Here is a 21,096-nt window from a genome sequence, read left to right as displayed (position 1 = left end):
ACACCGTGTAAAAACACAAAAAGCAGCAAAGCTGTTCATCTTCTCTTCATCTTCAGAGATGTGTTACCTTGCTTGTGCTGCAACCCTTGCCCCATGTCTGTAAAAACTCAAAACCATTTAAAGCACTTCAGATGGTGTTGCTTTAGACTTAAATAATAAAAGAATAAAATAAATAAAAGACTGGGATTAACACGCAAATCTTTATGGCTTTTTTGTTCCTTAAAGTATTAAGAGTATTTCATTGTTAAGAGGTTTCAATTCTACTTGCATCACAGGTGCTATGCAGGTGGTATGCAAATCACTGCAAATCTGCTAGATGCAGGCTCCCTTTTGAGTGGTAAGCCAGGAGAGCTTGATTCAAACTGCTGAGTACCTGTGATGACCATCAAGCAATGGTGAATTAAGGATATACCTTCTCTCGTTAAGGTTAAAATAGAGTAAAACTCTAACTTTATCAGATGAAATAACCCAGAGAACACACGATAGTTCCTGAACAATGGTGAGTTACATTTTTAAATTACTAGAGACAATGTATGAAATATTAAAACCTAATTATTTAAGACACTTATAAAAAAGACTGAATTATCAGTTTAACAAAGATGAAAATAGAAATCAGAGACAGATAATATGGGAGGTGCAACAAAAGAAAACTTCTGAGGAATCTTTCCTACCACAAGTGATACTCACAATCTGAACAGAACTTTTTTTAATCCCTACATTCATTCAAACAACCCTTGTGCAAAGAACCTTAGCCTACACAGTTTTGATTCTACATGGAAATACAAGCAAGGAATTCTATGAAACTCAGGAGGGACTTCATATGGATCTCGAATGAAAGACTTTCTTTATTAAGGCAAAAGACAGCAATATTAGAAGGGGGCAGGGGCTGGAACCAGACTAAATTGGAAACAGATTTTTTGTTGTTATTGGTAGTTCCAATTTTGGGGACAGTTCTTATATGCATTATTTCATTTTCACAAAATAGACCAAGAAGAAGAGGCACACTAGTTGTATAGAACTAATCTCAACAAATATTGTTTGGGTTTCTTTCTTATTCAATTTGTCTATCTTCAGCAAGTTGCAGCCCTAACTTTCTTACCTAGACAAACCTGGAAATGAAATCGGGTTCTCTGTAAAGGACAGCATCTAAGGACCCTCTATACTGCTGATAAACATAACCAGATGAATCTGAGCATTACCGGACAGGTTTAGACATACACAAATGGCCCACATGTCGGTATTTCCTGCAGATTCATTGTCTTTCTTTGGCTCCCATTGAATGATAGGTATAAGTTTGTATCTAAATATCAGATCACACCTTTCTAATTTTCCATATTAAATCTCATCTTTCCTACTAGGTTCTTATAGCACGGGTAAGGAAATAGAGCTCCTTTCGCTCTGATTTCCAACTCACTACTACCATTGTGTATTGCTACTTATCCAAATTAAAGGTCCACCCAGCCAAAAGAACATCAGCTTTAAAAATAAAAAAAAAATGCTTCCCAAGCACAGCATCAGCCCAATACAGAACAGCTGTATTCTTCCCATTGAAATAAATCACCCTGTACCCATGAGAAAATTGCTTAAACGAAACAGACGCTAAGGCTTCTTTATAGACCCTCAGTAACAGACAGGTAGCTAGATTGTTTGTCAGAGTGTACACAGGCTTAACTCTGATTTCTAGAAGAGAAAGCTGTGCCATCTTCAGGCTTACTAAACAATGGACCCCAAATCATCAACTCTTTTTTTCTTTTTCCTGCAACAATACATGTGTTTATCATTCTTTACAGCAAATATCTCTATTTTTTCAAGATGATTTCAGTATTGAATTATCATTCTCCTGCCAAAATCCATATAAAACTCAGAAACAGCATGCAACACAAAGACTTCCCATATCCATTTGTCACAATGTTAAGCTCAGTGACGCAAATGTATTTTCTACTTGTTGTGTGAAAAAAAGCTCAACTCTGCTTCCTGCAGCAGCAATAGAATTAACGACTGAGTTTTGACTGCAGGACCTTTATTGATGATAACAAAGAAATTTTCAGATTTCAGTTTTGCAGTATCATGTTTTGAAAATAAATCTTTTGTCCCTGAACATTGTTATTGGTTATTAAATACAGCTGTTCAAGGACAATGTTGAGCTCCAGAAATATGTAAACTGCTGTTAGTCACTTTATGAACGACCTATTAGAAGGGACATAGTTCTGCCATAGTCAGTAGAGGAACAAACCATTCCTTCATAACCCCCCCACCACCACCACTTGCAGAACACTGAACAGCAAAGATCTATGATCTGATCCATCAGTACAGAAAATAAGGAAATTTGAAAGAAGAATTAAGGATTTTTAAAATTCACCATATTTACATTTAGGCGGGATTGTCTCTACTACACTCAAAAGCAATACTGAAATGAAAGTAATGCACTTCCTTATCATATGTGAATGCTATTGTCCAGTCATGGTTCTAAAAATCATATTCAGAGGACCTAAAAAAGGCTTAACAAGTATTTTTCTTATGAATACAACCTTCTGTCAACCAAGAGGTAAAATTTATCACATGCTTTAATATACATTTTTCTTCATTCAGAGTTTATGTTACAAAACAATTCTGAAATAACCTTACATATGTTCTGTCTCCTGTTTTACCAACTGAAACAAGCAAACAAAGAACCACCAAACAACCCCAACAAATGTGTTTTCATCCACACCCAGAAGCTCTGTAGACTTTGGAGAGCATTGCTTATTACCTGATCGCGATCACCTGCAAAGCAGCAGCTCTTCATGGTACATGAGTTAAAGTATCCCTGGTTATCAAACTGGAAGACAGGCAGTCGGCAGTGGATGTCATAGAGAACAGGGGGCAGGCGCCGACGCAGTGCCAGCAGTTGAGTTCCATTGCTGTTGAACCGGACACTCATGGCACTCTGAAGAGAGAGGTTTCCACCATAGCGCAGCAATGAACTGGGAAAAAAAACAGAGGGAACAAGTGAGATGTGCTGCACATATGAACTGAGCTGCTTAGAAACAGAAATCTTTAACTTTCCTGAGTCATTTCAAACAAATAGGCCCCATCAACTCTAATCTTGTCTAGCTTCTGCTACAAAGCATCAATTCCTGAACATATTTAATTCAAAACCTGAATGACAAACTTTCAAAATGCTAAGCCTCCAGAAGACTGAAGTGGAATGATGTGAAAAGTACTATATACATTTCCTGCATGGGAGCAAAGTCTCACAGAGTAACCATAGGCCTTAAACAGTCATTCTTGTATTTCTGGGATGTCTGGCCCTGCTCTTTGTGTTCAGACAGTGCCCTAATCCAGCCAAGTCAAACTATCCTTTCTCCCTCTACTCAGGCACTAGATGGAATTTTCTCCAACTGCAGATTCTCTGACTATTATCTCACTTCCACTTCTATTTACATCTCTGCAGAGCATCGGAAGATGTTTGAACTATAAAATCAGTTCCAGCTGAAAAAAGCCACATTACTAACAAGTTATTACAAAAAATGCTAAAATAAGACACTTAGCTAATTTCAGCCTTGCTTCATGAACAAATAGGCAGGACAATTATGCTAACACATGACACTATTACCTAAAAATCTCACATGGTTGAGATAGCTTGTTTCCTTATTCCATATAAGGCTACATGACCAGAGCTAGACTATCTATATCAGTTCTTACTGACACATACAATACAAAAACTAAGAGTCATGATTTTCTAATCTCTCTCTTTAAAACCGTAACAGAATATGGAATGTGTCCCATCCAGGAACTTAACGATAACCACAGCATGTCTGAAATTCAGCTTGCATCGCACAGACTCTCTTCTCAAAGACACATTCAGTTCTTTTACTCAAAATCATTATGTGTATTGAGAGGGAGACTAAGAAAGAAGATATTTTCCTTGTCAGTTTGTGGTTTGTTTGTTTTTTTTCCTTCATAGATCACTGAAACTTCCTTAAGAAGTACTGAATCTGGATTTTTTGTTAACAGGTTCTGAGCAATCTCTATCAAATCTTGTATATTAGGAGCTGTAATTCTTACACACCATCTGGACCAGACAATGCATACCAGAGCATAAGTTGCAAATTCTAGAAGGAAGGTCATTCATTGGTTTTAATACAGAATGTTTTCTGATGTAGCCTCTGCCTCAACATCTGTGAAAAATGAGTCACTCTGCTTGTATGAGAAGGCACATTCCACACAGGTTGAAGCATGCATCATTACAGGAGATACTGTAAGTTAAAAAACTATTGTTCATAATAAGCCATAGTTAAACAAAACAGGAGACTAGACTCCACCTAACAAAGGCACTAGAAACACCCTACTCCTGCTTTTTTAACTCAACAGTCAAAGCCGCGGTGCTACAAAAGAACTAGAAATTGCCTTTTCAAAGCCAATTAAGAGTGTTTCAAAAGCTGGGCAACAAAAATTTTTAACACGTTTTACTGTCTTGCTTTGAGCAGTGAGACATATGGTTTAACTTTTGATGAACATAGATTTGGGCTACGTAGAAACCTGGTTCAAATAAAATGCAAAAGAACAAAATATAGGACAAAACATAGTTGTGGTGGTTTGTCTGTTCATTTCACTTCTTTCCTCTTAGGCCCTAACCACAGTCACTTGCTCCTATGACTTATCTGTGCCACTGGATAGTTTTGTGAGCCAAGTCAGCTCAGCAACATGGGGAAAAAAGAACACATAGCTTTCCTGTTAGACAGCTGGTTTGTGCCAGCTCAAAGAGCCTAATGAGTACCTGAGAAGATGGGTAAGAAATGGGACAAAGCCAGTTGTCCATTAGCAGGGAAAGACAGCCCTCACTTGGTAACAGCAAGTTATCCCATCCCATCGATCAGCTCACCTAGCTTCACCTGCAGTTCCATCATCACATCAGCATAAGCCAGCACACTGTTGATAGAGCAGATGACACCTTCACCTCCTTGGTGCGGAGCAAACCACACCAAGAAACTGATTTAAGTAGAAAGCAACCATACAAAGAAACAGTTAAGTTTTGATCCTACTCATTTCACCTTTCCTGCTGAGCACACAAAAGCGGATGTCGCTATAGGGCAGAAGTCATACAAAGCCAGAACAAGCTGAGATGAGAGCAAGTAGGCCTGTTACACAAGGCAGTCACACCAGGGGAAGTATGCTCAGTCAGACTTGAGCTAAGCACACCTAACCACACAGGCAGAAACAGCCTGTGAGCATCTCCCTCATGTCTCCTTCTCTCTCATGCACCTCTGCTTCAATCTGGTCAAACTAATTCTAAGGAGACGGAAGGTACAGCCAGACATGACCTCTGTACAAGCTTTCCTTATGGCCCTATGATCACAAGCACCAGCAAAAGATGAGCTGAGAACACCTCACTGGTGGCAGCAGATTTAGATAAACTCTGTGCAGTTCTGACAGCATTCCCAAACAGCTGCCAATGCAAATTGTATGAATTGTAATCTTACAGATAAGGATTCAGGATTTCCACGCTCCCACCCCCCCAGTCAGCCCTACTTTACATTCATCAAGATAAAAAAAAATACTCAGCAACTCAAAATACTCAAACTAAAAAGAAAAAATATGATTGGTTGGTTTTTGCTTTTTCTTTTCTTAACCCAGAAAAGTTTCATCAAGACATCTCTAGTTTCTCAAAAAAAAAAAAAAAAAAAAAAAGTCAACAGCATCACAAAAGATGGAACAGAAGAGCAGAAGAAATAAGCCCATACATTTTTGGCTAATAAGCATCAGTTTTTCTATTGAAAAAAAAAAAAAAAAAAAAAAAAAAAGTTATCCATCACAGTAAAACACCATAATGTACATGCACCAGCCAGAGTTGGTGCAACACTGACCTGCATCTTAAGACCAAACCCAAGCCCTTTTCCTCACCACCAGTTCTCTTTCTCAGCCCTAACTGCAGCTCACGTAGACGAGCAAGACTACCAGATATCCCATCCTTCCAAACCTCTAAGTGAAACTGCCATGGTTACTATTATTATTTCTGGTTTGAAATATTCTGAGATTATATTTTATAGTAATAGCAGTGTAATACTAAACTAGCTTCCATTCTGCACATAGATGTTTTTATTAGGCTCCTACAGCAGCCTAAGCTATCGAATATAACACTTCTTGAAGTAGAATTTTGTATCATGTTTCAGTAACTTCTGTGAAATAAAGCTCTGAAAGAACATTATACTACTGAAATTAACTGAAGTGAAAAAGAGCAGAACTTCAGAAATTATGATCATGTACAAATATGAGAAGCCAAGTATTATGAAGTTACATAGTTAAGACCCCTCAAAAAGCCGATAGTTTTGCCTACTTCACACAGTTCAGTCACACACGTAATGGAAATAATTTGAGCTGTCCTTGAGCACAATATTTGCCTTAAAGAAAAAAAATAGATAAAAACCACAGATTAAAAAAAGACTGATAAAGGCTGATAAAGAAATGTTAAAATAGGCATTTAGCACTCACATACAAGAGCAACATGCTGACTGCTTTCTTCACTTGTCTCAATTCTGTCTCCAGAATCAGACTTTTTTTTCCTTCACTAAGCACAAAACAAGAGTTCTCTGTTTTTCCCAACCTGCTGTGTTCTGCTTGCTCCTGTCTGCCTCTCTGTAACCCAACTTTTCAACCAGAGCTCATTAAAGTGTTTGCTTTTAACAAGCTATGACAAAGAGGCAGTATGTAGTTAAGTGAGGATGAAGAGAAAAAGAATGACACTAACCTCCCCCTCTCCCCCCCAAGACATTAATTTCCTGACCAAACATAGCAGAAGTATTTGTTCAATTGCTAATCTTAAGAGAGAATGTCTGAGAAATGTGGTTAGAAGTATGATGGAGAAAATAACTCACGGGTCCATACTGGTGAAAGAGCTAGGAGCACCACTCACAAACTGAGTTCATGCATCTTATGACATCTCTCTGCCTCTGTATTTTCCTCCATGCTGCACAGATTAGGTATCTAGAATGGAGGTGCTAATGATCTTCCATTATAAATATAGTTGATTACAGAACAATCATTCTGGCTTCAGAAAAAAAAATAATTCCTAAGACATCTTCTAGTATATTTTGTCTCTGTTAAAACTGCAGGAAAAAAAGAAAGAAAGAATATCCAAGAAAGAAGCTGGGGAAAGTTATGTTATTTTTACAGAATTAAAACTGTTACTAATACTTATTAATACTCAAGAGTGTACTCAGTCTGCAATGAATTAAAACCAGAACCAAGGCAGCACTTTGTCGAGGAAGCAGTAGGGAGAGGAGGAAAAAGCTGTACTTCAGCATGTTCAGTGGTAAAATTCAGTGGTGGCATTTTTCAGATGGCATCACGATGCCACTTCATACCTTTAGTCAGTGTTACTTCAGGATTTTTTTCTGTCAGGACTAGGTGGGCCATTGTAGATGTGCTTGGATACATTTTTCATGTTAGAACTACCACTTCTGCCTGCTCTTTATTTCATGTCCCCACAAAGAAATCAACACCTTTTTGCAGTTACAAAAAGCACATCTGACATGTCAGACTAAAAGCAAAACACTCATCCTTAAGACCCAGACTGGGACAGTAGCTGAAAAGTCTGAGGGCAATCCTAAAAGGGCATGTCTGAGCAAGATGGGCAGCACCCATTCTGTGCCACAGGCATCACCTTCATGCACCACTCCCAGACTTCTCCTGGCATTAGATTTTTTCCAAATTTGGTTCGCCCAGGTAGCTGTGGAATGTTAACGTTTGCTTACCAGCTCAGGAATCAACATAGAAAGAGATGAGCACATTTCCAAATTGCAAAAAGCCATCTTGTGCAATTAAGAGAAATGTTTAGTCCACAGATGGAACATTACAGTCCAAACATGTGTTGGTGCTGGAGGGAGGCTGAGGAGGGAGAGAATGACCATATTGCATACAACTGTCCATTTCCACAGTCAGATCTGCTGGATGTAGACAGCACTCAAGTGTTAACTAAACACCAGCTCAGCCAAACAATGGAAGGCTTTCAATCCAATAGTAGCACTACTAATGTAAATAAATCCATTTCTACTGGCAGCCTGTGGGGCAAGGGAAGCAGCAGTCTCACCGCAGTCAGAATTTGCATCACTTAAACATTTCCTCTGCAGGAAAAGACTATACCTGAAACAGGAGTTTCCCTCTCCTCCTCTCCCCTACCTCACCTTAAAATAAATAAATAAATAAATAAATAATTTAATCCTTTTTTGGAAGGTCAGTTGCCTGACTGGCAACGTAAGTTTAACCCAGACTATTCAAGAGTTAGTTTGACAGACAGTGGTCACGAATAGAATTGAAAGATCAGTGTCCAGGTAGAATTAAAAAAATGTATGCATGACTGAATTAAATAGCACCATTAAATACAATGATTGAGTAGTTTTTCTTGATAGGCTACAAATGCAACAATGAACTCAGTACAGACACTGTACTTGGGAAATAAGAGAGAGAAGGAAGGAAGGAAGGAAGTGAGAAAGTGCTGGTATCATGAACAGCAGTGTGTGATGCTAACTTAATGAAAGAATGACCTTAAAAGGAAAAAAATGTGTTGAATGCTTGTAACTAATACATATGATTGCATACAAGTGTGTTTGTCAGCATTTCTGTAACCACTATATTGAGAAACTTAAAAAAAAATATCTTGGAATATAGTGTTGGAAAAATGCAGAAAGGTTTGGGCTTTTAGTTAGGGAAGAAAAATTCTGTGCATGTATAGAAACCCACACAGTTCTTACTTAAACTGGGGCAAACACTTAGGAAGAGCCCAATCTAAGGCAGCCAGCACAGCTTCACCAGGTGCAGATCGTGCCTGACCAATCTGATGGGCATATAAAATAGAGTGACCACACTGGCGGACAAAGGAGGGGCTTATCTTCAGAAAGTATACACAAGTAAAATCACATGCATCCACCAAGACTGGAAAAGTGGGGAATTTAGGGTGAAGATCCTGTATGCTCAAGAACATGTCATTCTTTCTAATCTTTACTGTTGGGCTCAGGAACAAGTAAATTAATATAAAAAAGGAATCTCCAACATCAGTAAACTTCTGTGCTTGGCAAACTTTAAAGTGAACAAAAGTTTCATCTTTCCCTTCAAGCCAAGAGGGCAATAATTATTATTATTTAAATAAGGGCGATTCTTATCTGATAATTAACTTCGGAATCTGGAACTTTATGAACGTCAGACATCAACACATTTACGTATTCAGAGCAGCCAGACCTTGTAACAGCAAATGCTTGTGTGGTTTAACCCTTATTATCTAGTTGAGCAGCTGAACACTGATGTTGCTTCATCAGTGGTCTTCGGCAATTCTCCAGAAAGCATCATTTTCCTTTATTCTACTTTCAGTCATAAAAACAAACAAAAACCCACAACCTGCAGAATTTCATTATTTTCAATAGGATGACAGAGCACAAGCATAAAGTGTACTCCCCCTCATCTGCACTACTCTTATCCTTCCAGGGCTTAAGGGTACTATAGCAATTAAGCATTCATTAGGATATGACAACAACAACCTGTTTGCTTGAGTATTTCTCATCCTCCTACAGCTCTCCTTAGTGTTTTAGTCTTATTACAGACCTGTTCGCAAACATTCTCACCAGCCTATCCTTGCCCTCACTGCAGATGTGAGTCAGCAGGCACAGAAGTGCCTCATTCATTTCTCATTCCACTTGAATTCTCTAGGTGTTAGTATAATTTAAGTAATAAATAAGATCTAGTAATGAAATAGTTTTGCAAGAAAAGAAAAAAAACATTTAGCCAGATTAAAAACGAGAAAACAGACAACACAAAATAAAGAACAACTGTCCACTATCACAAGCAAACCATTTAAATCATCTCATAATTATTCTCTTTTTCTGATCTCTGAATTCTACAGGCTATTACTCACCCTGGCCAGAAATAGCACCTTGCAGAACTGAGTATAGATTGTGTGAGAAAGTGTTTGAGAGCAACACCAAAGAATTTAAAGCTGAACTACCAACAATTACTCTTTAAAAACAAAAACAAACAAAAAACAAAAACAAAAAAAAAAAACAACCACAAATCCATTAGTTGATCAGCTTGAGTTTTGGAATACAAATCATCTGGGAACATTAAATCATTAAATGGTAGTCAAGACTCTACTGGCTCAAAGTGGCAACCACGAAGAATGCAAGTGCAGAAAAGTGATCTGCTCAGCAGAGATATCACTCACATAAAGCTTTAATAATTGTAACTGTTTCTCCTTGTGTAAAGTCAAAAAGGTATATTTGAAAGTTCTCCCTTTTTCCTTTACTGCCCCACTCCTAAAAAGGGGAATTTGTCATCTGATTTTGCCTAGAATCTGTGGCAAAAAGTCTGGAGATTTATTTATGATTGCAACGAGGAAAACAAATCCAAAAAGCATCCCATTAAGATACCATACCATAACCATTCAACAGTTCCTTCAATACATTCCGAAGATTTCCATAAAAGAATAATTCTTCAGAAACTTCAATGATAAATTCACTTTCTGTAACAAAGTAAGGTCTTAAAGAAATAATAGAAAACAAATGGGCGGAGAGGTGGGGAAAATCTATGTTTACTTTCTGTGTCATTTGGGGCAAGTACACTACATTGGAACTGGTCAGGAAATCTTCAAATTCCAGGCTGGGACACAAAAAAGTCAGTTGAGCTGCCTCAGTAACACAGAAGCAAATCAGATCAGGATTCTACAAATGCAGGCAAGTTCTATTTCCTGCACTGTGAGTGAGGATAAATAACTACTTAACTATTTGAAGTGGTATAGTTGATCTATACCAGTAAGTGCCTAAAGAGAATTTAAAATCGATGTTCTAACCTAGCTAAATTAGTTACTTTAGGCAGTACAAAATGAATCAAAATTTGTAAAAAAATGTTTCAACTGAGAAGGGAAACAAATGAACTGTTAAGCTTGACAAGGAAAAATGGTTGCCAAGAAACACACATTTTTCTCCACTCATTGCTATAGTGCTCTGCTCAGAACAGGACTGGCAGAGGTCTCAAAGCAGCAACACACAGCACATTATTACTGCACTGAAATAATTCAAACAGGTAGCTGAAGATTCAGCAATAGAGAGAGGGCTTCTTCTCCATCCACAGGAGCTTTGGTAATGCACATGTGTTGGGATTACAGTTGATCAGTAGCATCACAGGCTTCCTTGCTTTACATGCAGGGTCAAAATGCAAAATTGTCAAAGAAAAACCTTAAACCATCACAAATACCTGTCATCCCAAAGATTAAAAATCTGTAAGGATAAAACAAATACAACCAAAGACATTGCTTTGAACAAAGATTCCCACTCAATTTTATCCTCCTAACAACCCCAAGCCTCGCTGTCAGAAGCAATGCTCATGGCTACCTCTGGACTAACATCTCCTGTAGCACAACCATCAACAACTGGATCCCACATTTGCAAATCCAGAAGCTCAGTATATTTCAGTCAACATACCAGACATCTTGGCAGCACACAGATCAAACTAGGTGACAGCTACTAGGTGACAGCTAGAGTGAGATCCAGAAGGTAAGCTAGAAAGGCTAATGACACTTAGCAGCTATTTTCTAAGGAATGTTCACGTACGTGCTTTGTTCTTCTGACATCATCTTTAAAGAGTCAAGAGTCATACCAGGACCAGGTATGAGCCTGAAAGCTAAAATTGATAACTGCTGGAGATCTATACCTAAGGAGTCAGTTACAATGATGGTTTCACAGCCTTTAATATCTTCCCTGCCACTACACAAGTTCTCAACACTCTTTTCTGTTCCACAGGTGAAATACATCACCTGTAGCACAGGCAGAACAGCAAATGCCCATCATCTCCCTTTCTTACCTCTTTCACTCCCACCCACTACCACCACAAACCTCTAATACCCAGCCCTCTTTTGCAAAGATGGTCTGCTTGATGTGCATCTAACTAAACTCTGAAGAACTATGCTATAATTTACATAGTTCCAAGAGCTACTGCTTCTTTTCCATACCTAAAAAAGGACTTGTGAACCCTAAAGTTCACCTACCTTTTCCAGTTACACATCAGTATGTCAATCCAACATCAACCCTTGCAAGACTTCTACTTCCCCAGACTAATATGGGTAGAGAGATTCTTGCATTTTAGCCTAATAAAGCTATTAGCACAGAAGAAAGAATACTCTTTCCCATCACCTCTGCTAATCACTGGGCCATTCCAGGGGAGGGACAAAAAAACCCACACAGCTTTGACTCCAGAAAATAAATAAATAAAATAAAAAGACAAAAGGTCATGGAGCTGTGTGAAGGAGAAAAATAAAAAAAGATATGGGAGTAAGAAAAAAATACCTTGAGTAATATTACTGCTTGAAATACGTTTGTAAACTGATTTGCTGAGTTGACCTCAGCAATTCTGTAGCAACACGTATCCACATTGTATTTTTTGTGATACACAGAAGTGGCTTTCTTGCACAGCTTCTAGGCGCCATCCAGTGGTGTGAGCGCCTTACAACAGCTTCACTAATAGCTCTTCAGCTTGATTTTAAAAGATGAAACAAAATAGTTGCTTGTAGTTTAACTTGCACGTGAATAAACAGCAATACTAGCATACTTTAAAAAAAAGGAAAGACAGTATTTGAAGAATCAGTCAACTCAAGATCATGCTAGAATTCCATGAGTTCCATTTTAAGATGCATCACACACTGTCTTTGATAAGCCAGCCCACCACATTCAGATCCTATTAATGCTGGAGCAGGGATGGCAAAGATTCTCAGCTGTTGCACTAAGATTACCTGAGACAGAAGAAGAGACACCAAGCTGTGAGTGAGGTTTGAAAAATGCAAAATTAACCTGCCTTGGGCAGCAAGATAGCAAGATCAGTGTTTTGTAGCTGAGAATTCGCTCTATCAAACAGCGTTATTGTACTCTTTGTAGCTCTTATAGTTTCTATGGAAGGAATATGCAAGGAATTCTATGGAATATAAGAGGCATTACTTTCAGAGTGACCTCTATATATTGCAGTTTCATCCATGTGGCATCCAAGGGTTATTTGTGGATGTTATTTTAGTTTTGGTTACAGTAAGTGGAGAACTCCCTACTTCCAGGTGCATAACCCTTGCTGCAGTTGCAGAAAGTCATTAGAATGTGATCATTCTTCCTTCCCACACCTTACATAGCATTACATTTTCTTAGATATTTCTATAAAACAACAACAACAAAGTAGAGAATTTCTACCATTAGCAAACTCTTGACAACAAGCAGCTGATGCAGTAACCCTTCTTGCTGTGCTAGTATTGTGGCATGCACTTACACAAGCAGCTTCCTGTTTATTCTGATATTATGGAGAACTTCAGGGCTGTTTAGCCCCTTATCCCTATAAAATTTCTTATCCATCAAAAGGCTTTTGGAACTTATCTTACCTGAAATTACATTTTGCATCTTTCAGTATTACCACTTGTAGAGAAAATAGATGAAAATTGACTCACATAGCAACTCCAGTTCTGTGTAAAGTTTATCTCAAGTACTTACAGCACCATGTGGGTTTCTTCACTCTTGATAGTTTTTTATTTATTTCTAAATATAATTAAGTTCACAGCATATTTTCTCTAGAAGAGATGGTAATAAATTAAGAGCTGAAAACAAAAATCTGAATTTTGGCTTCCATTTGACATTATGTTTGGAATGAGGATTATATCTTAACTGATCCATCCGTTATAAAATTGTTTCCTTACAAGACAAGGTGAATTGGCTCCAAATATGTTATAAATCAAAAATTCCACAATAATAAACTACATCAGCAGATAATTCAATTTAGTTAAATCTGAGGACTTGGCTTTGGCAGCAAACCAGCATAAAATGGACAGCCCATTCCAAAGATTCCTCCTCCTTAAGAGTTTCTTGGAAGCAAATTGTAATGACAGCACAGCACCATACGCCATTTTCTTTTCTACCACCAAAAGATACCCTTTTCAACGTGTTTTGGGCATCTCTCTGTCATGCAAAGGAGGAAAGCTGATGCCCATCCCAGAAGATGACAGCTTAAAGTAAACTCTTTTCACCTGCATTAATTTACAGCTTGCTCAGTCCGAGACTCCAAATATCACTTAATGTAAGAATGGCACTTACTGTTCTTTTTGCAATTTCTCAGACATGTAGAAGGCTGCAGGCATGATGCCCATTAGTCACAAGAAACTGTACATACTTAGCATGTACAAATGCTGTCAATTCAGTGTTAAGAATCAGCTGCACGCTATATGTTGTGTACATCCACCTCTAAAGTGAGGTGTTACAAACATTCCTCTAAACATGGCAAAAAGCAGCATGACCTACCCACCCAGGAACTTTAGCACAGTTGTTACAAGGTATTGTGTGTCACTGCCAGCACTTAGATTTTTAATTGGAAAGATTTACTTTGATTAGATTAAGACTCAGAAGAAAGTAGTTCTTGTCCATCGAACATATGCATACAAACTTCCACCCATTTAATTTATTCAAAGTTATAACCTCAGGCTGAAGGCTTAAGGTAAACTTTCATCACCCCCTTCATCATTCAAAGAAAAGACATCAGAATTCAGATTTATCAGAAGTTAAGAAGTCTTTCATACATGTGCTAAACCTGAAGAAATACAAACTGCGTGCTAATAAGCATTACCAATTCAATTACATTATAATTATTTTATATTTGGCTTGATCTAGCACCTTTCTTCTAGTTAATTTAATCAAACTTAACGCAATAGCAGAATGCACAACAGCTGGTACCAGGAACGCTGGCAAAATTTACAAATGAAAGAGTTTTAGAGTCACCAGCATCAGCAATCAAGTTTTGATTCCAGTTTACAAACAAAACTCAACTCAAACCATTAATGTTTACAGTTTAGGAATACTAAAATCCCCCAAAACCATTATTTGGTTGCTGTTGTAATGGATGTCTAAACATTATGGATTTTTTCTAAGCCAGTTACAAGTAACTCCATATGATATTGCTTTTTCTCTCTGTACAGTACAAACTCAACAATTATTTTTAGTGATACACATCTAGGTATTCCATGAAGTTTGCTGATAAACAGAAAGTCCAGTGTATTCGATGGAACATTTTAAATTGTTGAGCCTACTGTATCGTAAAAACTACAGATTTCCTTTCTTTTCACTTCATTGTAATTAATCTGTTTCCATTCGTAACTGGGAATTTGCAGACATAAGAGTTGTAAATATATATATATATATTTTTTTTTTTAAGGGAGAAAAAAAAAAGAGCACTATTTGCTTAAAATACATACGTAACTCTGGTATCAGACACTGCAAAGTCCATTTTAGAACCCAGTCTAACCACACTTCATACTGTAAACTTATTCTTTTTAGATGCAAATTTGTTTAAAATCCTATGAAGCCAAACTGATTATCCAGGTGTCTAGGAAGTCATAAAACTCTTAGAGGCTGTGCAAAAAGCTGACTCTAGCTCCAGCCACTGCAAATATTGCTGGGTAGAAAAAAACAAACAAACTGTAAGCCATGTAGCATCCCACCGTGGTTTCTTCTATTCTTATTTCAAGCCAATGCTATACATAACAAGAACTTAACAACAGCTTGAATTAATCCCGCAATGACAAGGCCAGGTAGCTTTCCAAAACATCACTTAACATTAAATGAAGATCTAGCCCCACTTGGAATTCACACTAGATAGTATGTGTAAAAAGTGTAATTATGTAAAATAATTTAATTCACCATTACTAACATTGCTGTTAAATACATTCTGCATCTTTTTCTTACTACCGTATGCTCCAACTTAAAAATAGTGGCATCACTTAAGAGAAAAACATTACATGGCCTAAAAGCAGGACAGTGAAAACTTACCTCTGAGGCCTACGAATATCCCAGAGTCCCACACCTTCCTTAGAGTTGGCAGTAGCCAGTAATCTGGGTTCTACTGGATTAAACATCACGCTGTGAAAGGCTGATGGGTAGTGTGCCAAGCAGAAGGGCTCTGTTGAAAAAGTTGTGATTTCAGACATAAGAACAAACAAGGCATACAACTGTTTGATGCAATGAGTTTGGCAGCTCAGCATGGAAACAGCATAACAAGATCTGAAGATATAGAGACATGTTCAAACAACTTCTAAAGCTGACAAATCCAAAGCAATATAAAAACCGAGGTTTTAAAATCCACCCACGTATACATTAACTTTGTACGAATACAGAAAGGTTCATACTGGATTTCAAGGCATTGTTTTGCTTATGAAATTTTGAGTTTAAAAACAGCCACATAAAAAAATAAAGCATTTGAGTCTTCTTAAGGTTCATGGTCACATGGTCATCTAAGAAGGACCATACGGGGGACTTCTCAAAGTTTCCTAGCAAAGACTGTGTATGTCTGGAAGCCTTCACAGCCATTGATGACCACCCAAACTATAAATACAGTAGCAATTGCTTACATTGGAGTATAATACCACAAGAAGTGAGAAAAATTGTATGGGAGAGCACTCTAAAAGCAAGTTGCCATCCCTGGGGAAAGAGAGACTTCTTTAAAGTGCTATTCAGCAATTGTACAAAAGTATGCAAGAAGAGAGGGAGCTCCTCTAACAAGAACATTAATAGTTGGGTTTGCTGTTCACATATAGAATTAAAAACATGCTTATCCATACTCTTCCTCTCAGCTTGGGTAGGATAACAAGACTGTGCTTGGCTTGCTACTCTGCTGTATTCATTCCATCTAAATGCTGCCTCTAAAAAGAGTGGGAAAAAGCCTTGACTTTGTCATCTTTCTCTGTATCTTTCTGCTAGCTTTATAGCTTTAGGCATAGCTGAAGTCTCTGTTGTGTACCTCTTTTGTGGCATGCTGCCATGCTTTCACTCAACTAAGAAACAAGACTATGCCAGTCTTTACCACTTCACTGTTTGATGCAATCACTGTGTTGCTCATGTGCTTAGGAGACAGTAACTACCCTTATTTAGGTCACTGTGTGCAGGCAACTTTAGCCCCACAAGCACCTCCAAAGGCACATCATTTTCTTTACTCACATTTGTCATTAAGACACGTTTCAGGCAATTCTCCCAAATATCCTAATACCTGAAACTACAGCATAGCAAACAACTGAGACAGTCCAGCCCCCATCTGTATCCTCCTTTTAGCCCCGCTACACCTTTACACCCGTATTTCAAATAGCCTGGAACCACGTATCAACCACATATCAAAAGATGCCTTTCAGCTTGACAAATTAAAGAGATATTACAGCAGCCAAACTAACAAGGCTCTAAGTCACTTTAATGAAAAATAGGGGGGTTCAAAGAACCTAAGACACTACTTCAAAGAACCCCAGATATGCAGATATGCATACTACAGCTAAATTTATTTCACGCTATTTTCCACCGGTGCAGAATTTGCATTAAAAGTCTCAGCAAGAGTAAAGCAGTAGAAAGGTTTAATTGTAGGAAAGAAGGGCAAACATTGTTCCTACAATTTCAAAAACTTAGATGAGATCAGGCATTAACTTATAAAACTGAACAGTTTCACACAGACGAATTCAAGCAGTGTCCACTTCCACCAATTGTCAACAATAGGCAGCCCTCCTAACAATCTTTATAATGCAGAGCTCAGGAGAATGCAGTGAGCAACATTTTGCCATTTCTAACTTGGAAGCCACATTAAGTGCCAGGTCTGATCACTTGGATATTATAAAAATAGAAAAATGAGGATGAAATGAGAGACTTGGATTTACCAGTTAGAACAGCCACATCAGACTAATTTAGTTCTTCCTTTAAAAAAGCAAGTGACCTTTCACTTAGGGAAAATACGGCAGTTCTAATCAGGACTACATTTCACATGTGGTATAAGTTTAGCTACAGGCAGTTGGGATTGGCAAAGGGAGTTGTATGGTGGCTAAGCAAGTGGCTGAAGAGAAGACATCACTTCACTGCAATAGCGAGGGATTTCTGAGCAAGAGGAAAGTTGCTAGTTCATTTCAGAGAATGATCCAGAGAAGAAACATTGTAGACGTTCTCATTAAATGTCCCACACCTGAGTGTGCATGCTGTTTTTCAGAAGTATTAATACAATTATCAGATGGGACAGAGATAAAAGGGCACAGCAACTGCACAGCAGAATCAGAATTCACAGTAAGACTCAGAAAATTAGATGTAATGCATTTATTTTTTATTTGTACAAAGGCAATATATCCAGCATAGGGAGAGCATCAGTAAGCAGTCTATTGTGAGTATTCTGGTGAGACTTATCAAGGAAGACCTTGTTCTGCTTGTGCTTGGTCATTAAAGAGCTAGTCATGTCACAAGGGCTAGAAGACTGATACAAGACTAGAAAGAATATTGTTCCAGCTCTCACTTCCTAGGCAAAAAGGTGAAGAATTACAATCTCAATATGTTATCAAACTCACTAGCTCTGAGAACAACAACAACAACCAACCAAAAACCTAGTTCAGCTAAACAGCAAGTTTGACTCATTAAGAAATGGAAACAAATTGCTACAAACAACTTCCTTGCAAGACCAACATAATCTATGAACTGAGGCAATTGTATTTAGTCATCTTACAGAAGAAATGCCACTCTAGCTATGATGGAAGGGACCCAGATTCTATATGCCTGCAAACTGCTCAGTTTTAAATTATCAGCTTTGTGTTCTTTAGGAAGGAGTGAATGCATAACTTAATTTACTGACATATTCATATACTGAAGTATTCCAGTCCTGTGGAATACGTAAATACGCATGTAAATACAGACCTAAATTGAGATTCTCCAGGAGAAAAAAATAAAAACAAAAAATAGCAAACCAGTAACACCCAGATTGTTAAGTGTCTTGAGAAGCTGCAGGTTTGCTATGTAAACCAAAAGTGCTCAGTTTTGTTTTAGAAAATGAAGGTTGAAGTATAAAAATTAAGCTTCTTAGTTGTTATGTCATAAGGGCTCTAATTTTCCACATAAATGCAAGAACATTTTTTTTTTCCAGATAAACTGATTTTGCTCTGTCACTTTTTGCCTACACATCACAAGAGAACCAGAAAACACACAAAATTACACTAGTGTAATGGGGAAAACTATAATATTTAATGCCATCATTATGATCTGCTTCATTAATTCAAGTTAAAACCTATTCCATACCAAGTTCTATGCTACCCTTTGCTATATGCAGGTTCTTTACGAGGTAATTTAGGACAGTAACAATGAACTGCAAAAACCACAGTTTACCTAAAACGGGTCACAAGAATTATGCATTATTTTCACCCTTCTCCAACATTCTCTGCTTTGATAATCCAGATAAAAATAGCTTTTGCTTTCCCTGCCTTGTCCATATCCCAAGTTCTTTCCACATCCACGATCCTTTTCTCTGAATATCTCACCTCCATGAGAAGACTCTCGGATATCCCAGATAAGAACACGGCCATCATCTGATGAACTGGCAAAGATGTTATCATTAACTGGGCTCACTGAAAGGCCGTACACTGCATCTTCATGGGCAAACACATCCAAGGTCTCGGTGCTGGAAGAAAGACACAGTTTTACCTATACGGTAATAGTGATAAGGCTCATTTTTATATAAAGATCCTCATGTTTAACTGGGGTAAGCCAAACAAAAACAAAAAAACCAACAACTACCACAATGAAAAGCCATGTAGAGAGACCAAGAGGACATGCAACAATTATTCCTGGGAGGAGGTAATGGCAAAGAGGTCTGAGGACCTGTGCACCAAGTTATAGTGCTTAGACTGGTAAGGAAAACAATACAGAAGCTGATTCATTAATGCAGGCTTCTGTATCACCCAAAAGTTCAGCCAAAGTTCACAAAAGAACAACTTTCCAGCTGACTCTTCAGACAGGCTTACTTGGGTCTCCAGGATAAATCAGACCCATGCTTTTATCTCATATAGAAAAAGCAGAAAGAAGTACAAAAAAATAAGTCAACCAAGAGTTTCAGCCATGGCACAGGGGAATATTCTTTAGGGAATAGACTTTGTATAGAATCTGTTGGATACTCCACCAAAACGACATCATACAAAAATCAGTGTTTTGTCAATATGGTAAACTGTTCCTCTTGGTGAGAGATCCAATTTTATTCCATAGGCAATTAACAAAAAGCCCAGAAAAACAATAACAGCCATTTTAAAGAACAAAAAAGCAGTTGATGGATTAAGTATTAACACTGTTATAAAGCAAGACAATAGAGCAGCTTTCTGGCAAAGTCAATTAGAATTAGTGTCAGACAAATAAAGGTTCCTTCCATTCAGAAGATTGTGCAAACAGCTTTATAGGGAAGAATTATATATAAGATTAAAACTAGACTTAGCACAGTTACAGAAAAAAAAAAAAGACAACAAATTGATAACAAAAGCACATTAAAAATACATCAAAATTAAAGAAAGAAGACTTGCTTTAACATCTAAGCAAGAGTAGAACAACTATTTTATACAGAAAATTGTCAGTAACGAAGTTCTTGTAGAAGCTTCAAAAATCACAACAAACATCAGCATCTAAAATTCTGACACTTTAATTAAAACAAGCACAGCTGCCTACTGACAAGTAGACAGAACAGCATTATTAGAAAGCGTTAGAAGAGCAAGGCAAAGTTACTTTTGTGCAACTCTCACCCAAGATTTACAAGAGAAGTAGATACTATGTATGATGGAACACAGATGTACAATGAATTCAGAATAACCTAGCGAGATGTCCAGATTACATCAACCAGGATTTAAGAAATTTAAAAAGGTTTAAGGTTTTATATTTCTCTGTTCTTTCACTTCTCTCCTCCTGTTCATTTTCGTTATACTCTATTTTCTTGAGTTCACATTATTTCAGTTGTCATGCTTAAACCTATAGAAGTTATGAGTACAGATCAAAGTTTTCACTTACAGATTTTCTTCTTCAAAAAATAAGCCTAGTCTTGAGTAATCAAGGCTCAATTTTCAACTGTTTTTGGTTGATTGAGGTTTTTTGTGGGTTTTTGTTTTTCATGGGTTTTTCTTTCTGGTGGGGAAAAGGGGGGGGAGGGGGAAGGACAAAAACAAAACACCACAGCACAAACAAACAAACCAACCAACCACAGCTATGTGTCAGAATATTTGTATATATGCCAGATTAATCTGGCTCTGAATCTACGTAAAACCTGCTATGGGGTTTTAAAACCTGCTATCCCGTAGGA

At 37.6% G+C, this 21,096-nt stretch overlaps 1 protein-coding gene across 1 annotated transcript in view; it reads right to left on the bottom strand.

Annotated features, from left to right (window-relative positions):
- Positions 1-21,096, bottom strand: part of DCAF5 (DDB1 and CUL4 associated factor 5) — a gene marked incomplete at its 5' end in the record, with an annotated part of 67,465 nt that overhangs the window by 28,894 nt on the left and 17,475 nt on the right. Inside the window, 3 exons of the mRNA XM_079537689.1 lie at positions 2,750-2,963; positions 15,807-15,936; positions 19,301-19,440. Of these exons, the coding sequence (XP_079393815.1) occupies positions 2,750-2,963; positions 15,807-15,936; positions 19,301-19,440 (484 nt within the window). The remainder of the gene's footprint in view (positions 1-2,749; positions 2,964-15,806; positions 15,937-19,300; positions 19,441-21,096) is intronic.

The sequence above is a fragment of the Tetrao urogallus genome (genome assembly GCF_951394365.1).
Source record: "Tetrao urogallus genome assembly, chromosome: 6".
NCBI classification, from domain to species: domain Eukaryota; kingdom Metazoa; phylum Chordata; class Aves; order Galliformes; family Phasianidae; genus Tetrao; species Tetrao urogallus.
The sequence above is the reverse complement of the archived record's forward strand: the minus strand, read 5'-3'. Positions and strand labels throughout refer to the sequence as shown.